Here is a 23,566-nt window from a genome sequence, read left to right as displayed (position 1 = left end):
AGAAACTCTTCCCACTTTACACCAGTAAGATTCTGGTTTGTGTTATTGCTGCGGAAGTAAATTTTTTATCTTCCCCGCCGTTTTGAAATATGATCCGATAAGCCTTGATGAGGGAGAGAATCAAGATCACGTGAAGTGTTAATACCACTTTACAAGGCCTTGGTAAGGCCACACTTGGAATACGGCATCCGGTTTTGGTCACCGTGATGTAAAAAAGATGTTGAGACTCTAGAAAGAGTACAGAGAAGAGCAAAAAAGAGGATTAGGGGACTAGAGGCTAAAACATATAAAGAACGGTTGCTGGAATTGGGTATGTCTAGTTTAACGAAGAGCAGGACGAGGGGGGACATGATAGCAGTGTTCCAATATCTCGGGGCCTGCCACAAAGAAGAGGGAGTCAAGCTATTCTCCAAAGCCCCTGAAGGGAGGACAATAAGCAACAGATGGAAACCAATCAAGGAGAGAAGCAACCTAGAACTAAGGAGAAACTTCCTGACAGTTAGACCAATTAACCAGTGGAACAACCTGCCTCCAGAAGCAGTAAATGCTCCAACACTGGAGGTTTTTAAGAAGAGACTGGACAGCCATTTGTCTGTAATGGTATTGGGTTACCTGCCTGAGCAGGGGGTTGGACTTGATGACCTCCAAGGTCCCTTCCAACTTGATGATGATGATGATGATGATGATGATCACCTGTGTCTCTGTCTTGATTTAAGAAGATTATTCTGGATTTAACCTAGTGCCTTTTGCTTGAACTAGGGATTGTGCAATTTGAATTTTACACATTGAATTTTACAAACTGTTTTATAAGTGTTACCGACTTGAACGGACGCATTGTGCCATTTGAATTTTACAAACCGAGCGTGCAATTTGAATTTTACAAACCGTGTACGATTCCCAAAGGTGATCCTTAATAATGAGCACGGACTTCTGATTTCCCAAAGTTTAACTTTTTTTCTTTAGACATGCTACCTAGATAGAACAATCACTTCTTGTGGGACTCTCAGCTTTGTACTTCAGTTTTAAGTTTAAAAAGCCTGCTCAGATTTAAAATGGGCCCCTTCAACTACGTTTCTAAAATCTCAGCTTTTTTCTGCTGACTCCGCTGCCTTATTGTATCAAAAAGCAGATGCTGTTCCTAAGGAATTAAACATGGCAATTCTCTACTACAGGAAATTCTACCAGCACCAACCCTACAAAATAAGTCTGGGTGACAATTTCTACTTTATAAGGATGGAATTGGTTCTGCTCGACATGAAGGTATGTCTGCAACAAAGATACACCTTCTGTATTTCTTTAATACTGAGTAGAACCAATTCCATCCTTATAAAAGAAGAAATTGTCATCCAGACTTATTTTATAGGGCAAGTGCTGGTAGGATTTCCTACCTTAAAAATGCCTCTATCTTGTTCCCAAGGATTGGAGTGCTAGATAACTTTTCCATAACTTTAATGTTTGGAAAGCATCTCTGGAAATAACTATTATTACACAGAGCTTTCACCCAAAATATATATAACAATGGCTTTCAGTCTAGTACACCCAGGCTCTTTACGAAATTTAATTGAATATTTTGATTTTTAATTTAGCTTTTAATTTAATTTATTAAACCTGCACGCCACCCGGCTCTCAACCGTCAAACAAAGAAATTACAATAAAATCATTTAAAAAAAAACAAAGGTAGAAGATGGCAAGCATGATGAAGAAGGTATTTTATTTCCGGCTCATCTTTCTCCTGTTTACATGAAGAGACTAAGCAGAACAGCATTAGAAGAAGATGGATGAAAAGGGAATAGACAACTTAAGGAAGAGAGCAAAATCTCTGGAAGCGGGACAAGACGCAACAGATAGAAACTAATCTTAGTACCTCTTTATAAAACCCTAGTAAGACCACCACCTGGAATACTGCAGCCAATTTTGGTCACCATATCACAAAAAAAGACGTTGAGTGTTTGGAAAAAGTTCAGAGAAGAGCAACGAAGATGATCCAAGGCCTGGAGACCAAAACATACGAAGAAACGACTGCGGGACTTGGGTCTGGCTAGTCTAAAGAAAAGAAGAAATAGGGGAGACACGATAACAGCATTCCAATCTTCTTTGAGGCTGCCACAAAGAAGAAGAAGGGGTCAAATTATTCTCCAAAGCACCAGAAGGCAAAACAAGAAGCAACGGATGGAAACTAACTAGTTAGAGAAGCAACCTGGAATTAAGGAGAAACTTCCTGTCAGTGAGGACAATTAACCAGCGGAACAGCTTGCCTCCAGAAATCATGGGTGCTCCATCACTGGAGGTTTTTAAGAAGAGACTGGACAGTCACTTGTCTGAGATGGTGTAGGTATTCCTGCTCGAGCAGGGGGTTGGACTAGAAGACCTCCAAGGTCCCTTCCAGCTCTATTCTATTCTAATCAAGAAGAGAAGCAACCTAGAACTAAGGAGAAATTTCCTGACAGTGAGGACAATTAACCAGTGGAAGGGATTTCTTCCAAAAGTTGTGGATGCTCCATCACTGGAGGTTTTTAAGAACAGATTGGACAACCATTTGTCTGAAATGGCACGAGGGTTTCCTGCCTGAGCAGGGGGTTGGACTAGAAGACCTCCAAGGTCCCTTCCAACTCGGCCATTCTGTTATCTGCCCACCCACCCCTCTCCATACCCCAATATCAACTTTCTGTGACAAATACCTGAGCCGAGTGTCACGTTTCAACTTGTCCTAGGTGCGACGAATCCAGCTGCTAAATGATATACCAATTTGCATATACTTATGATTCAGGTTTTGTATTTCATAACCTTATTAAATTAATTGGAATAAGTATAGGAGACTACGAAAGGGCTATCACTAAGGAATCTATTTTATTAACAATGTAATTTAGATTCTAATCATTCTTCTGTTGCACCTATTACCAGGGCAAAGAGCACTGAACTTAATCAACAGCCTGGGTATAATTAATTAATGGCAGAAGGCTCCAGCAGAACAATTTCTTGAAGATGCAAGGAAAAGGTGCGCTGCTATTTTAAGGGGGTGCATATTAAAACTCGGAAGCTCTTGAACTTTGAAATGTCTGACTACGAAAAACAACTTCTATTCAGTTCCCACTGCGGGTTTTGCGACGTTCAGACGGCTTCCTGGTTGAGTTCGCTTGTTGGAAGCCAGCAGGTGCCAACTCAGATAAACAATCAAACAGTAAACAACAGCCAAGTCAAGGAACTGCCAAGAAGAAAAGAACACTCCCCCCAACACGGACTGGGCGAACCACAGAAAGCAAACCCTACTCCCTTCTAGCATTGATGACGTTACCTAGTTAGGCAATGAAATGTCTTCAAGAAAACCACCAAGCTCAGAGAACATCAAGGATCCCACAGTTCTCCTCCTCCTCCTCCTCCTTCTCCTCCTTCTCCTCCTCTTCCTTCCTCCTTCCTTCTCCTCATGTCTCTGCAAATCCCCTCCTTTCTACCATTGTTGATGCTAGCTAGTTAAGTCATGAAACATCTCCAAGAAAACAATCAAGCTCAGAGAGCACTAAGAACCCCACTGTCCTCCTCCACCATCACCTCATCCTCCTCCTCCTTTTCTGCTCTACAAACTCCTAGCATTGAAGATGTTCCCTAGCTGGGTCATGGAACATCTGGAAGAAAACAACCAAGCTCAGAGAGCATCAAAGATCCCACAGTCTCCCCCCCCTCCTCCTCCTCCTCCTCCTCCTCCTCCTCCTCCTCTCTACAAGCACTGATAATGTTCCCTAGTTGGATCATGAAAATCTGCAAGAAAACCACCAAGCTCAGAGAACACAAAGGAGTCCACAATTCAACCTTCATACGACCTCCCATATTCTAATTGAGCCCAGTGGTCTCCAGAATCATCCAGATGACCATCTGGAAGACCATCGTTGGGGAGCAGACGTTCTTTAGCCACCCACCCTCTTTGCTCCTGTCTCAGTTGTCATCAGCTCCACGAAGGAGCACTTCTCCCTCAATACTTTGTCATACACGACCCAGACAATTCTATCTGGAAAAACTAGCTGCATATCTTTGCTCTCAAGAAGTCCACTGGGAATAGGAGTCTTCTCATGCAACCAATGTGTAGCCCCCTTTTCCATCAAGGTTTTCTCAAAACCTCACCCAATTTGCATGCAAGCTTTGGATCCATAGCTATAAACACCATCGGCAATGCAGCAATGTTGTAAAACCCCATTGCCTAACAAAGAGGGGACATCCTGAGAACATCCTTTTGGGTGATTTTCTTTGCTGGATTAGATCTTCATGCTCTTTTTCACCGTAATCCTCTCTTTGGGATCTAATAGCTGTTAGAACTTTAAATCCAGCAGAACAGCTGGGCAGAAAGAAACTTAGAGAGTCCTTGACTTAACAACAGTCCATTTAGTGTCCATTCAAACGTACAATGGCGCTGGAAAAAATGACCGTTTTTTCCATGGCAGTGTCCCCGTGGTCATGTGATCAAATTCAGATGCTTAGCAACTGCCATGGACTTATGACGGTTGAGATGTTTGTGGGTCACGTGATCCCCTTTTGCGACATTCTGACAGGCAAAGTCAGGGGTAGGCAACCTCGGCTCTTTTATGACTGGTGGACTTCAATTCCCAGAATTCCACAGCCAGCATGGCTCAGCTGGGAAACCTCTCCCTTTCCCCTCAGCGTGGCTGGCTCAGGAATTCTGGAAGTTGAAGTCTACCAGACATAAAAGAGCCAAGGCTGCCTACCCCTGGTATAGGGTATATATGGTATAGGATGGGGTAGGCAACCTTGGCTCTTTTATGACTCATGGACTTCAACTCCCAGAATTCCTGAGCCAGCATGGGGGAACTATGGCCCCCTCATGAGTCGTGGACTTCAACTCCCAGAATTCCTGAGCCAGCATTGGGGAACTATGGCCCCCTCATGACTCCTGGACTTCAACTCCCAGAATTCCTGAGCCAGCCTGGCTCAGCTTGGAAACCTCTCCCTTTCCCCTCAGCATGGCTGGCTCAGGAAGTCTGGGAGTTGAAGTCCACGAGTCATAAAAGAGCCAAGGTTGCCTATCCCTGTCCTATACCATAAATACCCTATACCAGGGGTAGGCAACCTTGGCTCTTTTGACGACTCGTGGACTTCAACTCCCAGAATTCCTGAGCCAGCATAGCTCAGCTTGGAAACCTCTCCTTTTCCCCTCAGTGTGGCTGGCTCAGGAATTCTGGGAGTTGAAGTCCAAGAGCCATAAAAGAGCCAAGGTTGCCTATCCTTCAGCAAAGTCAACGGGGGAGAGCCAAATTCACATCACAACCGGGTCGCTAACTTAACAAACGCAATGATGCACTTCACAAATGTGGCAAGAACAGTTGTACAATGGGAGGCAACATAAATTTTGGGCTCAGTTGCGGTTGTAACACGAGGGCTATGTGTAATGGCAAGGAAGGATGGAGAAGCAGTTTTCAAATTTTGGACACTTTAGTTAGGATTGGGACAGGAAGGCTGAAATAATAAATGATACATCGTGGCCCTCCAACTTAGTTTTGGGGTTTCTACGTATAGAATGTCTACATTTCTGAGGTTGCATCTTCCCCGCCACGTTTGGAGTTATCAAAAACCTCCTTTCCAGATATTCTGCTTCTTCTTTTTCCCTGTTGACAATACAATCCTAAAGCTTAAAAATGAGAAATGTAACACCTTCCGTCTTTTTTCTCAATTATCGTCTTCCTAACTGGGTCGCGACTCAAAAGAGCTTTCTCCAGGGAGGCTGTGGATCTCACTGCTTAGACATACTAGCAAACTAAGACTTTTCTTTGCCATTAGAAGAGAGAGGGAGGGAGGGAAGGAGGGAGGAAGAGAGAGAGAGAGAGAGACAGACAGACAGACAGACAGACAGACAGAGACAGAGAGAGACAGAGAGAGAGAAATATATAAAGGCGATCAAGTTTCAGAATTGCAAAAGGCCTGATGCTTCCAACCAAGCTGTAGCTGAACAGCCCTGTACAACAGAAGGACACTACAATAAGCGCCATTAAATATTCATCAGCAAACATCTGCAGATTTATCTCCTGTCATATAAAATTTTCATTAAGCAGATGCAATATTTTGTCTTGTCAATAAGTAAAAGACTGAAAATCATTTCTTTTCTTTTCTTTCTTTCTTTCTTTCTTTCTTTCTTTCTTTCTTTCTTTCTTTCTTTCTTTCTTTCTTTCTTTCTTTTCAATTTATACAGCACGGATGAAAAGAAGTGTGCTGTTTCTCAAAGACATCCTCCCAAAATACTAGCCTTATAACAGGGGTCCCCGACCTTGGCCACTTTAAGACTTGTGGACTTCAATTCCCAGAATTCCCCAGCCAGCCATGCTGCTTTGGAACTCTCAGAAATTATATTTCATATAGATGGATGAATGGATTGGATGGATGGATTGGAGATGGATAGATGGAGATGGACGAATGATATAGGTCATCACCTCCCTATTCCCTGTATTTAGTGTGGATGGGTATTATCTGCAGAGGACAATCCATTCTTCAAAGATCTTGGTTGCTGGAAAAGGAAGCATCATGTGGATACTTCTTGGATTTTCATACCACCCAACTGCACCACGGAAGAACAATCTGTATCACCGGTTCAGCACCGCTTAAACAAGAAAGAAAGAAAACCGTTCCCCCCGTTGCAAAAATCAATCCATGTCCTCTTAATTTACTACAGAAAGGAAAAGAGAATTCAGGCCCCGAGATGCAGAATAAGCAAATTAATTAGTGCAGTGATACTGAATTAAAACTTAAATACATTAGTGCAACTGGGACCTAAATGTTAATGGCTATTAAACTAGCTGGAAATACCAAGGAAAGCATCCATCTCACCAGGATACCAGCATAGACAAGGCAGGATATATAGCTTTCCCACTGCATGGAAGGACAATAAGAGCTACTCTGTATCCCTTCAAGAATGCAGCTTGAAGATGCTAAAAGACCTTGGTCTCATGCTTGTAAGATTGGATGAAGGACACAGAACACAGAATAATACAGTTGGGAAGAACCATGGAAGTCTTCTAATCAAGCTTGAGCAGGAGACGCTATACCATTTCAGACAAATCATTGTTTAGTCTCTTCTCAAAAGTCTCCAGTGTTGGAGCACCCACAACTTCTGGAGGCGAGTTGTTCCACTGATTAATTGTTCTATCAGGAAATTCCTCCTTAGTTCTAGGTTGCTTGTCTCCTTGATTAGTTTCCATCCATCCTTGTCCTGACTTCAGGTGCTTTTGGAGAATAGGTGGACCCCTTCTTCTCTATGTGACAGCTTCTCAGATATTGGAAGACTGCTATCATGTCACTCCTGGTCCTTCTTTCCATTAGACATCAGGCTCATGCTGGTGAGGATCATCTCCATTGCTTGTGTTCTGTTCTAGGTGGCCAGTCCTTGTTGAGGGATGAGACAAAATTGGACAAACTACAATTTGAGCCAGAAATGTAATTTCCTGAATAGTTTAAGATTTGGATATATTTGTCGAGCTCCCAAGAACCAAGAAAGACACATAGAATTACTTCTGAGACGTTTCCTTTGTGGTCCTTCACCTACAGCAGTGGTTCTCAACATTTCTAATGCCGCGACCCCGTAATACAGTTCCCCATGTTGTGGTGACCCCCAACCACTTATACATCACCGGGTGCCAGGGGCGTGGCCAAAGAAAAGGGGGGGAAATGGCAGACAGCCTTGTTTGGCGACCCCTGTGAAATGGTCATTCGACCCCAAATGGGGTCCCGACCCACAGGTTGAGAACCACTGGCCTACAGACAGAGATCTTGCCAAATTAAAATGACTACTTGCACCATAAAAAGTGTGCTCAGAGAATGGCTAGGGAGGAGTCATCTGAACCCTCTTTTCTCCCAATCAAACTATCTAAATTTCACTCTCTCTTTGTCTCCCGGCATGCAGACCTCCTCCTGGGAATCCAGACTACAATCCACCACATCAGCTCTATGTAGTTATAGGTTTGTGGATTGACCGGCAGAGATGTTTTGGTTTTTTTTTAAGCCATGTTGAACATCAGTACTTTTTCACAGTACTGGCTAAAATGAGTATGTAATGAACAGTGAGAACAATCAACCAGCTTGTCTTCAGAGGTTGTGGGTGCTCCGTCACTGGAGGTTTTTAAGAAGAGACAGGACAGACACCTGTCTGAAATTGTATCAGGTCTCTTGCTTGACCAGAGGGTTGGATGAGAAGACCAAGATCCCTCCAATAATGTTCTATGAAATGTTTTCATTCCGACGGTTTGGCAGCTGCAGCTGGTTTCTGGATGCGGGAGATTTAGTTATGATGAAGGTTCATCTAGCCCAGTGGTTCTCAACCTCTGGGTCGGGACCCCATTTGGGGTCGAACGACCATTTCACGGGGGTCGCCAAACAACGCAGTCCGCCATTTTTCCCCCCTTTTCCTTAGCTGTGCTACTCCCTTTTATTCGATTGGCTTTTGAAAGCCAATAGAATAGACTCTCTTGAATAGAGTCTAATTCTATTGGCTTTCAAAAGCCAATAGGAATTGTCCAGGCTGTCTCTGCCCTGCTGAGCCCGCCAAAAGTCCCATTCTGCAAACGGTGCTGCACCAGTTGAGTCGTCCTCGACTTATGACCGGTTGAGTAGTCCTCGACTTACGACCGGTTGGGGGTCGCAGCATTAAAAAGGTTGAGAACCACTGATCTAGTACCTTCTTGGACATGGTCCCCGTTATATAGATGGTACCTATGAAGATAACCCTTCAAATGGTTATCTTTGGAGCAGACGTGCACTGTCATTCTGATACAGGTTGATGGACTGCACAATTAAAGACTCAACAGTGATATTTTGGTGTCGCCATCAAAGTGTTGCTCTGATCAACTATATCTCTTGACTGCCTTGGTCACTTTCTGGATCAGAGGTCATCAAACTTTAAGATGGATGGACTTCAACTCCCAGAATTCCTTAGCCGATTCTGGGAGTTGAAGTCCACTCATCTTGAAGTTGAATTCTGGGAGTGGAAGTACACACTCTTCTACATCTGGAATGACATGGGTCACTTTCTTCCAGCTCTTCTTCACAAGTGACCACTTGGAGATTCCGTTAAAGCTGAAGAAGCTTTTTGGAGGAGAAGCAAACATGTTTTCAAGGAAAGAAAGCGAGAAAGTCCAGTTGCATTTTGGAAAAGCACCTTTAGGACCTGGATGATTGAGAATCTCCATAGATATTTCACCACCTGGAGATCATCACCACTGAACAGAATGGGACATTGCAAATATGTCTCTATTAGGGACTGAGAAAGTTTTACATTTTCAGATCCTACGGTTCTGACAGACGCCAAAGGATAGCTGCAGATAGTTTTGCTCCAGTTTCATCTTGAGCAAATTAACATCTGAAGAACTGATCTCAACCAAGTAATTTCCCAAGATTAAGCAACGATAGGGACGGGTGGAAAATTAATTATCCCGATATGCATTAATAACAATATTAATTATAATCCTGACATTATTTTGCCACCGAATTAATAGGCTGCCAAAGTGTCGTGATTTTTTTTCTTTCCTCCTTTGGAGACCTCAAATAATGCTTGACAGGGTCTTTAATGAAGTTGTACTCTTCACCGGAGAACTTCAGAAGCAAGCTGGCAGATAGTGGATGGTGAGACTTCAATGATGAATAGGTCTTTTCTTCATGGTGGCCTCGCCACCTTACTACTAGGAGAAGGCCTCAGTGGACAGAAGAAGGGCAAAAACGGAAGTGCTCTTCCAAAGATTCCATCTCTTCAAGAGCAGAGGTCAAGTCAAGAGTGTTGAACGACAGAGAAACCTGCAAATAAGTTGCTCGCTAGACAGATTTTCTGAAGGAAGGCTGTAGATCAGTGGTTCTCAACCTTTTTAATCCCGCGACCCCCAACCGGTCGTAAGTCAAGGACTACTCAACTGGTGCAGCACCGTTTGCAGAATGGGACTTTTGGCGGGCTCAGCAGGGCAGAGACAGCCTGGACAATTCCTACTGGCTTTTGAAAGCCAATAGAATTAGACTCTATTCAAGAGAGTCTATTCTATTGGCTTTCAAAAGCCAATAGAATAAAAGGAAGTAGCACAGCTAAGGAAAAGGGGGAAAAAATGGCGGACTGCGTTGTTTGGCGACCCCCGTGAAATGGTCGTTCGACCCCAAATGGGGTCCCGACCCACAGGTTGAGAACCACTGCTGTAGATGCTATAATTATCCTTGCAAAAAAAGCCAGCTCACAACTATGTTTGACGGCTGTCACTATCCATTTCCCATAAAGAGAAGGATGGCCTGGGAGAAACACAGATGTGGATCTCCTTAGAATTATGCTGTTTGGGTCAAGTTGCAGGCAAGAACTCTTCAATCACCAGAAGAACGGAGCAATTTCAGAGCTGGCATCAAGGGACGGTGGAGAAAAAGCTAATAGTTTGAGTCAAGTGGGAAGCAGAGATGGATTTGGTGAGGAAAAGATATATCTGGGAAGGAAGTACTTTACTTTTCTGGAGAATAAAAATGGTTGGATCTCTGCGCAAAGCACGTACGTCTCCTGCTTGACCGACAGCTGCAGGGGAAAAAAAAAACCCTGCTTCAAGATATTTTTTTTTAATCTACATTTTTAACCGGTTAAAAACCATATCAACAAAGAAACAAATAAAACAAGGAAGACTCACAAATATATAAGGACGAAAATAGAAAAGGAAAGAGAAATGGAAAAGGTTATAAACAAGAGGCTTTCCAATCTTTTTTTTTACAGCCGTTATAAATGCACTAGTACAGGTAGTCCTTGATTTACGGCAGTTCCTTTAGTGACCGTCTGAAATTACGACACCGAAAAAAGTGAGCTCTGATCGTTTTTCACACTTACGACCGTTGCAGCACCCCCATGCTCACAGGATCAAAATTCAGACATTTGGAAACTGGCATGTACGTATGACGGTTGCAGTGTCCTGAGGAATCACTTGATCCCCTTTTGGGACCGTCTGACAAGCAAAGACAACAGGAAAACCAGATTTGCTTAACAACCGTGTCCCTAACTTAACGATTGCAGTGGTTCACTTAGCCACTGTGGGAAGAACGGTCGTAAAATGGAGCAAAACCCACTTGACAATTGCCTCGCTTAGCAACATAAATTTTGGGCTCAATTGCATTCGTAAGTCAAGGACTATTTGACTTGCATTTGACCTTCTCTCTCTATAAAATTGCAGCATACTTCCCTTCTTTCCATTAACTACTTTTTGTTCTGTCCCAGCCTACATGAGTCCTTGTTAAGCTCACAAGAAGAAACCGCTCTTCTAACAAGCAGGCTGGAACTGCAGGAAAAAAACAATTCCCTTTTATTGTTCACAGACCTGAGTCAATATCCAAGGCAAACAAACACAGTCCACAGAAACTCGATCCTCAACACGAATGGCTGCCTTCAGCCACCAGCACCTCCTACACCTTTCCTTTTATTATGCAGCCAAGGCGTGGCTTCCTAATGCCTTCTCCTTTGCCTTTGGAGCCACCCCATTGCATTCCTCTGTCCTACTCGCTTCTCTTGCCTGCGCATTCGTGCATCCAGGATTTGTCCCAGCTGTTCTTCATCACTGTTCAACTCAGGCTCCCAGCACAGCTGTGTCTCAGCCTGAGCGGGAGTAGAGGGGCCAGGCTCCTCATCGGACTGTAAATCTTGGAGCTCCTCAGAGCCTTCCTCTGACTCTGATGACACTCCAGGTCCCTCCTCCTCTGATTCCTCAGACTCAGCTGCCGGGTCCGCTGGCTGGTGAGGAATCACAAAATGTTTTTCTAATCTTCAAACCCATAAATCACAAGTTCAGTTTTCTGTTTTTTTGTTCATCCAAAAGTCCACAAGGACTTTCCAGTCTCTAAAAAATTTAGATGTTGATCTTTCTATAATATCACGAGTTAATTCTGCCATATCTGTTTAATTCCATCATGTTCACCCAGCCATTCCTCTCTTTCCAAAGTCCTTCCGTTTTTGCTCAATAGTCTCGCAATAGTGATCGCGAGCGTAAAGCCTGCTTTGAGATTTTTCAGAGGACTCGGCCTACAAAGGTTGTGAATAAATCAATAACATTCTTTTTTGTGTTAGGAGGTTGATGGAAGCAATAACGGCGGCCTTACGATAGCATGGACAGAACAAGAGAGATGACAAGCAAGAGTTGGAATGGATATCAGCAGATAAAAGCCAACCAAGCTTTTCAGGAAGCATTTAGCAGCAGATCAGGAACAACTTGGAAAACAGCATCCAGTTTTGGTCTCCACAATATAAAAAGGTATATTGAAGCTCTAGAAAGAGTGCAGAGGAGAGCAACAAAGATGATCAGGGGACTAAAACATATGAAGAACAGTTTCAGGAATTGGGTATGCCTAGTTCAGGGGTAGGCCACCTTGGCTCTTTTATGACTCGTGACTTCAACTCCCAGAATTCCTGAGCCAGCATGACTCAGCTTGGAAACCTCTCCCTTTCCCCTCAGCATGGCTGGCTCAGGAATTCTGGGGGTTGAAGTCCACGAGTCATAAAAGAGCCAAGGTTCCCCACCCCTGCCCTATATCAGAGGTCCTCAACCTTGGCTCTTTTATGACTGGTGGACTTCAACTCCCAGAATTCCTGAGCCAGAATGGGGGAACTATGGCCCCCCTCATGACTGGTGGACTTCAACTCCCAGAATTCCTGAGCCAGAATGGGGGAATTATGGCCCCCTCATGACTCGTGGACTTCAACACCCAGAATTCCTGAGCCAGCATGGGGGAAACTATGGCCCCCCTCATGACTCGTGGACTTCAACTCCCAGAATTCCTGAGCCAGCATGGGGAAAACTTTGGCCCCTTCATGACTCGTGGACTTCAACTCCCAGAATTCCTGAGCCAGCATGGCTCAGCTTGGAAACCTCTCCCTTTCCCCTCAGCATGGCTGGCTCAGGAATTCTGGGAGTTGAAGTCTACCAGTCATAAAAGAGCCAAGATTGCCTACCCCTAGCCTAGTTTAATGAAGAGAAGGTGAGGGGTGACATGATAGCAGCATTCCAATATCTCAGGGGTTGCCCCAAGGAAGAGTGGGGTCAGCTTATTTTCCAGAGCACCAGAAGGCAGGACAAGAAGCAATGGATGGAAACTAACCAAGGAGAGATCCAGTTAAAGAACTAAAGAGGAATTTCCTGGCAGTGAGAACAATTCACCAGTGGAACAACCTGCCTCCAGAAGTTGTGGATGATCCATCACTGGAGCATTCCAAGAGGAGATTGGACAGCCATTTGTCTGAAACGGTACAGCGTCTCCTGCCTGAGCAGGGGGTTGGACTAGATGACCTTCAAGCTCCCTTCCAACTCTGTTCTGTTATTCTGTCTACCAAAAATTCGAAGCAAGAGAAGTACAACATGCTTTGGAGGACACACCAAACTAGCCTGCATCCAGGCACAGATGCCAAATCACAATGAATGTGATATTCTAGGAGACTGACTGAAGCTCCACAAGAGCTGCACGAGAAGCTCTTGTGAAGAGCTACAGAGCCTTTTCTAGCTGGAAAAGGGGGAATTTTCAAAGGCTTAGCCGTTTTATTGAGCAATTTCCCGGCTGCTGATAGCTGACGAGCAAAGGCCTGGGGATTTCCTGAGCTCCTGAAGGAAAGACAGGATACGCCATAGGTCTCACAAATAAATGCACAACAGCGTATCCCATTTGTGAGATGCCACGGGGGCCAGGCCGCAATACAAGTCTACATTTCTTTTTTTAAAAAAAAACAAAAAACAGAAAAAAGGCTCGGAACCCCATTCATTCACAAAATCTCTTTTTCACTGGAAAAAAAAAAAAGAGAGAGGTGTATTTAGCAAGTCTGTTTGCACAAAGGCTCTTATCGGTGGCTCCAGCTTGCGCTCTTTATTTGCCTTGCTTGGAAAGCAAACCATTCAATGGCTAAAATGCCTCTTTTATACCTAAAGAGGACTTGATTTTCCACTTGCCTCAGCCCCCACCCCCACCCCTCCCCATCACAAAATCTGCACAAACACGTATTCTGAGGATTGACATTAATAATTTAGAGGCCTTATTCAGGGCAATAATAATAATAATAATATGGTATTCACAAAATTAAGGAATATTTCAGATTTGGACAATGCTCCCAACCCTATTATTCCGTGTTCTATAGAAAACATCCAGATTGTCTCTTATATCCAACAGGTGCTAATTTTTGTGGCGTTCCAGGTTAAATCCTAAACTGACCCCTGCAACCCAGGTACTTTTGGATGCCATCTGGGAATTCTAGAAGTGTTAGTGCCGCTCTATAAGGCCTTGGTAAGGCCACATTTGGAATACTGCATCCAGTTTTGGTCGCCATGATGCAAAAACAGATGTTGAGACTCTAGAGCAGTGTTTCTCAACCTTGACAATTTTAAGGCATGTGGACTTCAACTCCCAGAATTCCACAGCAATGCTGGCTGTGGAATTCTGGGACTTGAAGTCCACATGCCTTAAAATTGTCAAGGTTGAGAAACACTGCTCTAGAAAGACTGCAGAGAACAGCAACAAAGATGAGTAGAGGGCTAGAGGCTAAAACGTATGAAGAACGGTTGCAGGAATTGGGTACGTCTAGTTTAATGAAGAGAAGGATGAGGGAGTGACATGATAGCAGTGTTCCAATATCTCAGGGGCTGCCCCAAAGAAGAGGCAGTCAAGCTCTTCTCCAAAGCACCTGAAGGCAGGACAAGAAGCAACGGATGGAAACTAACCAAAGAGAGAAGCAACCTAGAACTAAGGAGAAACTTCCTGACAGTGAGAACAATTAATCACTTGCCTTCAAAACTTGTGGATGCTCCATCACTGGAGGTTTTTAAGAAGAGACTGGACAGTCATTTGTCTGCAATGGTACAGGCTCTTCTGCTTGAGAAAGGGGTTGGTCTAGAAGACCTCCAAGGTCTCTTCCAACTCTGTTATGCTGTTACTCTGTTAGAAGCAGCTGGCCCATCACATATGGAGGGCAACTATACTAAATGATGCAGGAACAGATCACATAGATAGAACAATAATCCTTAAGTTGTATTCCACAGACCAATAGTGCTCCTCCTCAACCTGAGCAGGTCTTGCCAAACCACCATGAATGAAGACAGTTCTTCTCAGACATCACATTGAGACAACTAGGAAAAACTGAACGCCACTGAAGGAAAGCAAACAAGAGCTAGTAAGTGAAAAGGCACTGAAACTCCGATATGTATGTGTAAGCGGATTTTAACTATTCTGTATACAGGTCCTCCTTGACTTATGACCATGATGGAGCCTGAGGTTGTAAAATGAGTCATCATGTGACCAATTGGATTTTATGATTTTTTTTGTAGCATTCATTAAGTGAACTCATGGCTTACTAGAAGGTGGTTTTTCAGAAAAATGTAAGTTAAACATCTGAAAGGCAATCAGATGACTGCAAGGTCAAAACATTGGAACTGGGTCTTAAGTATTTTAGGGGGGCCCATCATAACTTCAAATGGTTTCTAAGCAACCAGCCGTAACTTGAGGACGACCTGTGATCAGTGCCAACAATCAGAATAAATTTTGTCTCGTCTTTCATTAAACAAGACGTGGACCCAAATAGGCCATCTACACAAGTCTGCTCATCCAGTTAAGATGTATAATTGATGTATTAAACACAAGGGGAAATGACGGCGATTATTGTTTTATTTCTATGTCCTTATTTTTTTCTTCCCTCCCCCCCAAAAATGTTCAACTTTATACGACGCTACGAACTTTAGGAAAAATCAATTCAAAAGCAAATCTGACACCGCGATTTCAAAAAAGTATTGTGAACGGCTCTAATCGCATTTAAAAACTGTGGCCTATTCCGTCTGTAAACCGCAGTTGTACTTAATCAATATCTCAGGTGAAATATTATACGCAATCTAGATGATTTATTTCCAAAACACGCTAAAGCAGGCTAATTTTGGGGTGCCTGACATTCAATGTTTCCGAAGAAATGATTGTTCTACATCTGGTTCTTCGTTTATGTACTTGTGTACGTTCTGTTGCATGAGAACCGTTAAATATTTTATATTTAATCATGGCATATGAAATGTTTGCACATTAGATTGGGCATGAATAAAACATCAGCCCAATAATCATCGCTCATAGTTTTCAGAAACTATGTTCCGTGTCACCTGGGGTAAAAAAAAAAAAAAATGAAAGCTAGGTTTAATTTTTCTTCACTTTGATTGTAAGAAATGTGTTTTCACTCCTGAAACGGTCACTGTGTTTTTTATTATAAGATGATAAAGGAAATTCCGGGGGTGGTGGTGGTGCCTTATTCTGATTATTGTTTTATAAGGAAGGGCAATTAAGGCAAGGGAGCTGGTTACAATTTCTCCAAAAGAAAAGAGGCCAGCACTTAAATACTGGAAGGAACTCGTCTGCTAAGTATGTGCATTTGCAGAAAATCAATGAGATGCAGTGGCTGACAAAACTTTGCACCCGATTCCTCTTTCTGGATTGAAATCCACTTTGGAGAATGAATAGGTTTGGGTAATAAAGAACCCTACAATTTGCATGTCACCCTTGATGTTTGCCTCTGTATTTATCTCCATGCCCTCCCCTTCAAACACACGCAGCATCCCCAAGGCAGCTGGCACAAAATAATCTACAATTAGTCCTCCACTTCCAGCAGTTCCTTTAGTGCAGTGGTTTTCAACTTGTGGGTCGGGACCCCATTTGGGGTCGAACGACCATTTCACGGGGGTTGCCAAACAACGCAGTCCGCCATTTCCTCCCCCCCCCCCTTTTCCTTAGCTGTGCTACTCCCTTTTATTCTATTGGCTTTTGAAAGCCAATAGAATAGACTCTCTTGATAGAGTCTAATTCTATTGGCTTTCCAAAGCCAATAGGAATTGTCCAGGCTGTCTCTGCCCTGCTGAGCCCGCCAAAAGTCCCAGTCTGCAAACGGGGCTGCACCGGTTGAGTAGTCCTCGACTTACGACCGGTTGAGTAGTCCTCAACTTACGACCGGTTGGGGGTCGCGGCATTAAACATTAAATTTAGTGGCTGTTCGCAGTTATTGAAAAAAGGGACTTTATGACTGTCATCCAGGTCCTGGTTGTCCCAAAAGTGCTTTTTTTTTTTTTTCAGGAGGCAACTGGACTTCCTTTGTTTTTCTTTGAAGACATTTCGTTTCTCATCCAAGAAGCTTCTTCAATTCTGACTGGATGGTGGGGAAGGGAAGGATCTGGTCAAAGCTGAGGAAGCTTCTGGGATGAGAAGCGAAACGTCTTCAAAGAAAAACAAGAAAGTCCAGGGGGCTCCTGAAAAAAACACCTTTGGGACAACCATGGCTTGGATGACTGAGAATCTCCACAGACATTTAGCCACGCACTTTGGGATGAACACGCTTCGAAGGGTGCAGGAGCATGAGGAAACTAATGGATGGAAACTAATCAAGGAGAGAAGCAACTTAAAACTAAGGAGAAATTTCCAGACAATGAGGACAATTGATCAGTGGAACAATCTGCCTCCAGAAGTTGTGGGTGCTCCAACACCAAAGGCTTTTAAGAAGAGACTGGACAACCATTTGTCTGAAATGGTATAGGGCAGGGATAAGCAACCTTGGCTCTTTTATGACTCGTGGACTTCAACTCCCAGAATTCCTGAGCCAGCATGGAGGAACTATGGCCCCCTCATGACCCGTGGACTTCAACTCCCAGAATTCCTCAGCCAGCATGGGGGAACTATGGCCCCTTCATGACTCGTGGACTTCAACTCCCAGAATTCCTGAGCCACCATGGCTCAGCTTGGAAGCCTCTCTCTTTCCCCTTAGCATGGCTGGCTCAGGAATTCTGGGAGTTGAAGTCCACAAGTCATAAAAGAGACAAGGTTGTCTACCCCTGGCCTAAGTTCTGTTCTAAGCGGTGAGCCTCCTAGACCAGGGGTAGGCCACCTTGGCTCTTTTATGACTCGTGGACTTCAACTCCCAGAATTCCTGAGCCAGCCATGCTGAGGGAAAAGGGAGAGGTTTCCAAGCTGAGCCAGGCTGGCTCAGGAATTCTGGGAGTTGAAGTCCACAAGTCATGAGGGGGGCCACAGTTCCCCCATGCTGGCTCAGGAATTCTGGGAGTTGAAGTCCACGAGTCATAAAAGAGCCAAGGTGGCCTACCCCTGGTCTAGGTTCTCCTGCTTGAGCAGGGGGCTGGACTAGAAGACCTCCAAGGTCCCTCCCAACTCCGTCATTCTGTTTATAAATTTCATAGATGATGTATGCAGTATGTAAAAACCTGTAGTAGTTCCTCTGCCCTGAATCTTCCACCCTTTAGATTCAAGAGAGGTCTCAATTTTTATTTTTTAAAAAAAATGCCCAAGTGCCTGTCATATCATTCCCTTTTTTTTGCCTCAAATATAGTCAAATATACCCTCTGGAGACATTTGTAATCCTGTCAGCATTTTTCTGCCCTTTTTCTAACTGTACAAGATGGGTGTTTTTAAAGGCGCCTTCAAAATATTTTGTCCAAACCATAAATTTGCGTAACTCGTTTACCACTCTGACAGTTTGATTTGATTTTATTTTTTATTCTCATCTTCGTGACACTCAATACATAATTTCTCCTTTGGAGACAGATTTAAGGGGTCATCAAGTTACCTGCAACATCTGACGTTCTTGTTCCTTGTCACTCACCAGTATCTGAGGAACTATCAGTGCTTCTAGGACGGCAGAAATGTCTGCCTCAGTTTTGTCTCCTGGCCTCTGCTTAAATACAAACGCTGTTGTTTGTACCAGCGGACAGAGGTAATGCAGGAAGTCCCAGATTTATAACCGTTCATTTAGTGACCATTTGAAGTGGCAACAGCACTGGAAAAGGGACTTACGACCATTCTGCAAACTTAAGATCGTTGCAGCAGCCCTGTGATCACATAAATCAAAATTTAGGCGCTTAACAACTGACTCGTATTTATGACAGTCGCCCAAGGTCACGTGATCCCCTTTTGCGACCTTCCCACAATCAAAGTCCATGGGGACGCCAGATTCACTTAACAACTGTGTTACTAACAATTGTAGTGATTCCCTTAATAGCTCTGGCAAGAAAGGTCGTAAAATGGGGGCAAAGCTCACATTAACCAACGTCTCGCTTAGCAACACAAACGTTGGGCTCCGTTGTCGTCATAAGTCAAGGACTACCTCTATCCCCCAACTACTTTTCTCCCTTCCTCTAACAAACACAGTAACGTGGCTCACCTTGAGATTGAAAAGGCCTGTTCCTGGTTCTTTCCAATATATGAAACAATCGAAAAAGACTAGACGGCAACTACTTACCCACGTGATCACAAGCCTATCACCATGAAAACCACTCACACAACAATAACACACTTTACAGAGCTAACTGGGCTTACTTACATTGAGTGAGGATGCCCGTCAGGGCGTTCGTGAAGTTCTCCTTGGCCTGGTCCATCTCCTGTTCGTGATTGGCTTTTTCGTTCATGAGCCGGCGGATGTGGCTGTTGGCCGATTGCACCATGGAGTAGAACTGGTTAGACGTGCGGCGGTTCACCTCCCCTCGTTCGATCCAGGTTAGTAGCACTACTATGGCCTCTGAGAATTTGCTGTCATCTGGAACAAAACCCATTCGAGAGAAGCTAAAATTATGGTCACGTTCTTTGTCTGCGAATGGATTTCAGCCCTTACGAATTCTCCCGTTAACAATATTTATGACGTATCTTCGATTCGGTTTGGCTTCGCACTCCTAATATAAACCTTTATAAATTGCTCTCTGAAGCACTGATTATCACGAGTGCCGGCAATGTTGTGGCTTGAATTTTCATTCACTCCTTATGCTGTCATTGCCGTGTGAAGTAGGTTCACTCTGGGAATAATTAAACGCGAAGTATTTTTTAAGATTCCACCCAACTGGAGTCAAAAGAAGACAAAGCTTTTTTTCAGCTCCACAGTTCATCTTTCCAATAGGGTCCTTGAGTGTGCAACTGTTTTACAAGCTCCCCTGCAAACAGGAGTGATTCCAGATGAGAGCTTTCTATCAATATCACGCTGCGGTGAGATCTGTGTGAAGTAGAAAATACGTTGTGTTTTGTGTATAAAACTCCCCGATTTCCATGGAAAAGAAAGATGAGATATAAAAATATTACTTTTCTCTCTCCTTAATGGTGGATCCTCAAACATAAGCCAGAGTTATGTCTATGAATCAATCATTAGGGATGATTCTGAGATGTAACTCTGTGTCAACATCCAGCTTGAGAATCTAAATGAAACTCCAGATTAATTCCGTTTCTGAAAATCTTACTGTTTATTGAATACACTGCTTGGTTATGTTGAAGCAAAACTAATTCTGAGGTTCCCACACCAATTCACAGACCAGTGGTGGCGAACCTATGGCACGCGTACCAGAGGCGGCACTCAGAGCCCTCTCTGTGGGCACACGCACCATTGCCCCAGCCCCACCTCCCCCCGTGGCCCCCTCCTCATCAGCAGCCCCCCTGGAGGAGAGTCACCCCCAGATGCAGCCCATGCGGAGCAGCGCAGCCGACATGGCAGCCGGGCAGCAAGGTCAAGACTCCACCCTTGCACCCCGTCACGTGCAAATGATGCTGCGGGACGCAGGCAGAGGGCGTGGCTGTATGGCATTGCAGGGCCGCTTAGGCGATCAGTGGCGGGCCATAGAGGTGGTGAGTGGCCCTGTGGGTGGGGAGCAGGGCGGTTTTTTGACACTCTGTCTCTAAAAGGTTCGCCATCACTGTCATAGACTTAAACAATAGTTTTCCCAGCCAGCCCCCAATGTTTTATGTAATCTATATCAGTGACTCCACTTTGTTACGGGAACCGTCTGCTTCAAATCCACACCTGCTCTGGTGTCCTTGACAAGGCTTCAGGCTCCCACTGTCTGCAGCTGAATCAAAGAAGTTTTGTTCTTCCATCTACCCACTTGACAGTAACACCTCCCCCTCCCCTTAATCTAAAGGCAAGTTGAAATTCAGAAATGCCGAAGTTTCACCCTTGACACTCTGGCTTATGTTTCAGGATAGACCATTAAAGTGAGGTTGACTTCCTTAAAGAACTAAAGAAGCCTCTTAGATGAGAAGCAAAACATCTTCAAGGGAAAAAAAACAAGAAAGTCCAGTTGCCTTTTGTAAAGCACCTTTGGGACAACCATGACTTGGATGATTGAGAATCACCATAAACACTCTGGATCAATCTCATATGTCTAAGAAAGACTGAAAAAACTCACAAAGTCATCAACTGTCTGGGGAAGGGATCCGTGTGGACCAGCAGCATAATCTCCAGGATCTTTGAGGAGATCAAGGGCTCCATCCCAACATCAACTCTTCCATTCCATCTGGGTCTTCTCCTCACCTTACACCCCATTGACCTCCATGCCAGAAATTTCCTTAAACTTTGGATTTAGCATTTACTATTGTAACGGATACTATTTACTATTCATTACTGGTGGAGAGACAAATGAGATTGCAAGCAAGTAGACCCAATGAAGTTTTCATATTCCAAAAAGACAACAACATGTGACCTGAGCACAAATAAGAGTCTGCCTCTGTAAACTCGCTGAGTTTATGGAGTTCCTCAGTCAAAGCTGCTCCATCCTGCCAGGGGGTGACTCAGCAGTCTGCATATTAACAACTGACTCATCCATCTAAGGTTCTTATTCCCCTTTGACTCCTGTTCTTTACATATCCCACTCCAGTAAAAGGCTGAGCCCAGTCCCAGATGAAGCAACACAGGAGGATATTTGTAGCTCAGGATTGACATGAGGGATCCTTGGGGCTCTCTGAGCTTGGTCAGTTTCTTGAAAATGTTTCATTACCCAACTAGGTAACATCATCAGCACTACAAGGGGGCAGCGATAGCAAAGTGGTGGCAGTGGTAGTGGAGGAGGAGGAAGAAGAAGAGGAGGAGGAGGAGAACTGTGGGATCCTTGGTACTCCCTGAGCTTCATTGCTTTCTTGCAGACATTTCATTACCCAACCAGGGAACATCATCAGCACTACAAGGGGGCAGTGATAGCAGAGCAGTGGAGGTGGTAGTGGAGGAGGTGGAGGAGGAGGAGGAGGAGGAGAACTGTGGGATCCTTGGTGCTCTCTGAGCTTCGTTGCTTTCTTGCAGACGTTTCATTACCCAACTAGGGAACATCATCAGCACTACAAGGGGGCAGTGCTTGCAGAGTAGTGGTGGTGGTAATGGAGGAGGAGGAGGAGGAGGAGGAGGAGGAGGAGGAGAACTGTGGCATCCTTGTGCTCTCTGTGTCAACAGTCCAACAATTAAGTCCCAGCAGGCATTACTTTATTGAGTACAGCATCTGAGAACTGAAGAAGTGAAACCAACTCTGAGGTTTCCCACGTGAAAGCTTGCTTAGTTAAACACTGGATTCCCACTTCCCCACCCACCGGGCATTCACATTGTCCGATAGTAATATTTCTTTTTGTGATGGGAACAGCTCATTTCTTCATTGAGCACCTGCGGCAGTGACCTTGGGTTGTTGCAGGCTCTCATGGTCCATGAACGGCTCCTTGGCATTTCATTCCATTCCATTCCCACTCCTTTTTTCTTAAGGCAAGATAATGAAGCTAATAACCATTGTTTCCTTGCAGACCTTTCCTTGCAGACCTTTCATCAAACTAGGTAACATCATCTAATACTGATAGTGTTACCTAGTTTGGTAATGAAACATTTGCAAGAAAACCACCAAGCTCAGAGAGCACCAAAGACCACACAGATCAAGCATTCATTCATGTTGAGAAGCTTCTTAGAATATGAACCCTTCAATATATTTTTTTCTGAGAAATTTGCACACTTAATCAATATGCTGCATCTGTCCTACGGAAAGGTTAAATGGTTGCAAAATGTATGAAAGAATAAGGAGATCAACCTCTGGATGCCGGAATCCATTTTTGTGGATGAGTCCCTACAAGGGCTGGTCTTACGGCAAGGAGAAAGTAAATGGTGCTATTTGTGAAGGTTTGTCCACAAGGTTCTGGGTGGAGAAAGCTGTGCTTCTTCAATCAACGTGTTTTATGAACATCCAGAAGGATGCAATTCAAAAGAGGCTGTTTTTGATTTCCATCATTGCTGAAGCAAATTAAATAAATCAAAGCCACCATTGGCAAAAATAAAATTATTAGAAAGCACTTTTAATCTTGATTACGCCACTGAAGATGTAAACATCTGCAACTCTCTGAGCACCTCTAATGGAACTTTCATTTACAACATGAGTTTGTTGCATCGGGAAATCTCAAATCATTTTGCAGATAAGAACAGAACTGGCCGTTATAAAATTGCAACTCTCTTAGCTTTCCATCCAGGCACAATGTTTATTACAGAATGTCAGAATCCAATTATATTAATTATATTTCATCTCTAGTTATCAATTATAAAAAAAAAACCATTTCTGCCTTCTCTGGATTCTGCCATACGATGAAGGGAAGGGGGTGAACAAAGGGGCTTTATGGTCCTCACTTCCTTCGGTATACTTCAAAGGAACTGGTTGTGTGTATTGCCAAAAGAGCTAACCATAAGAATGGAGCTGTTACCTTTCATGTAGTTTTCTTTGAAGTCTCCATCCAGCCAGCAGAAAGGAAAAGGGGGTGGGATTGTAATGCCTGAAACTGTTCACTGGAAGAGGGG

At 44.0% G+C, this 23,566-nt stretch overlaps 1 protein-coding gene across 4 annotated transcripts in view; it reads right to left on the bottom strand.

Annotated features, from left to right (window-relative positions):
• ENOX1 (ecto-NOX disulfide-thiol exchanger 1) overlaps nucleotides 1-23,566 on the bottom strand; it is a 383,175-nt gene that overhangs the window by 78,406 nt on the left and 281,203 nt on the right. For all 4 annotated transcript variants that reach the window (XM_039366738.1, XM_039366740.1, XM_039366739.1 and 1 more), the window contains one exon: nucleotides 19,319-19,531. In XM_039366738.1, the coding sequence (XP_039222672.1) occupies nucleotides 19,319-19,531 (213 nt within the window). The remainder of the gene's footprint in view (nucleotides 1-19,318; nucleotides 19,532-23,566) is intronic.

The sequence above is a fragment of the Crotalus tigris genome, unplaced genomic scaffold (genome assembly GCF_016545835.1).
Source record: "Crotalus tigris isolate CLP2741 ecotype Arizona unplaced genomic scaffold, ASM1654583v1 scf7180000020351.1464749751:1500972, whole genome shotgun sequence".
NCBI classification, from domain to species: Eukaryota; Metazoa; Chordata; class Lepidosauria; order Squamata; family Viperidae; genus Crotalus; species Crotalus tigris.
Note: the sequence above shows the minus strand (reverse complement) of the source record. Positions and strands in the feature narration are given on the sequence as shown.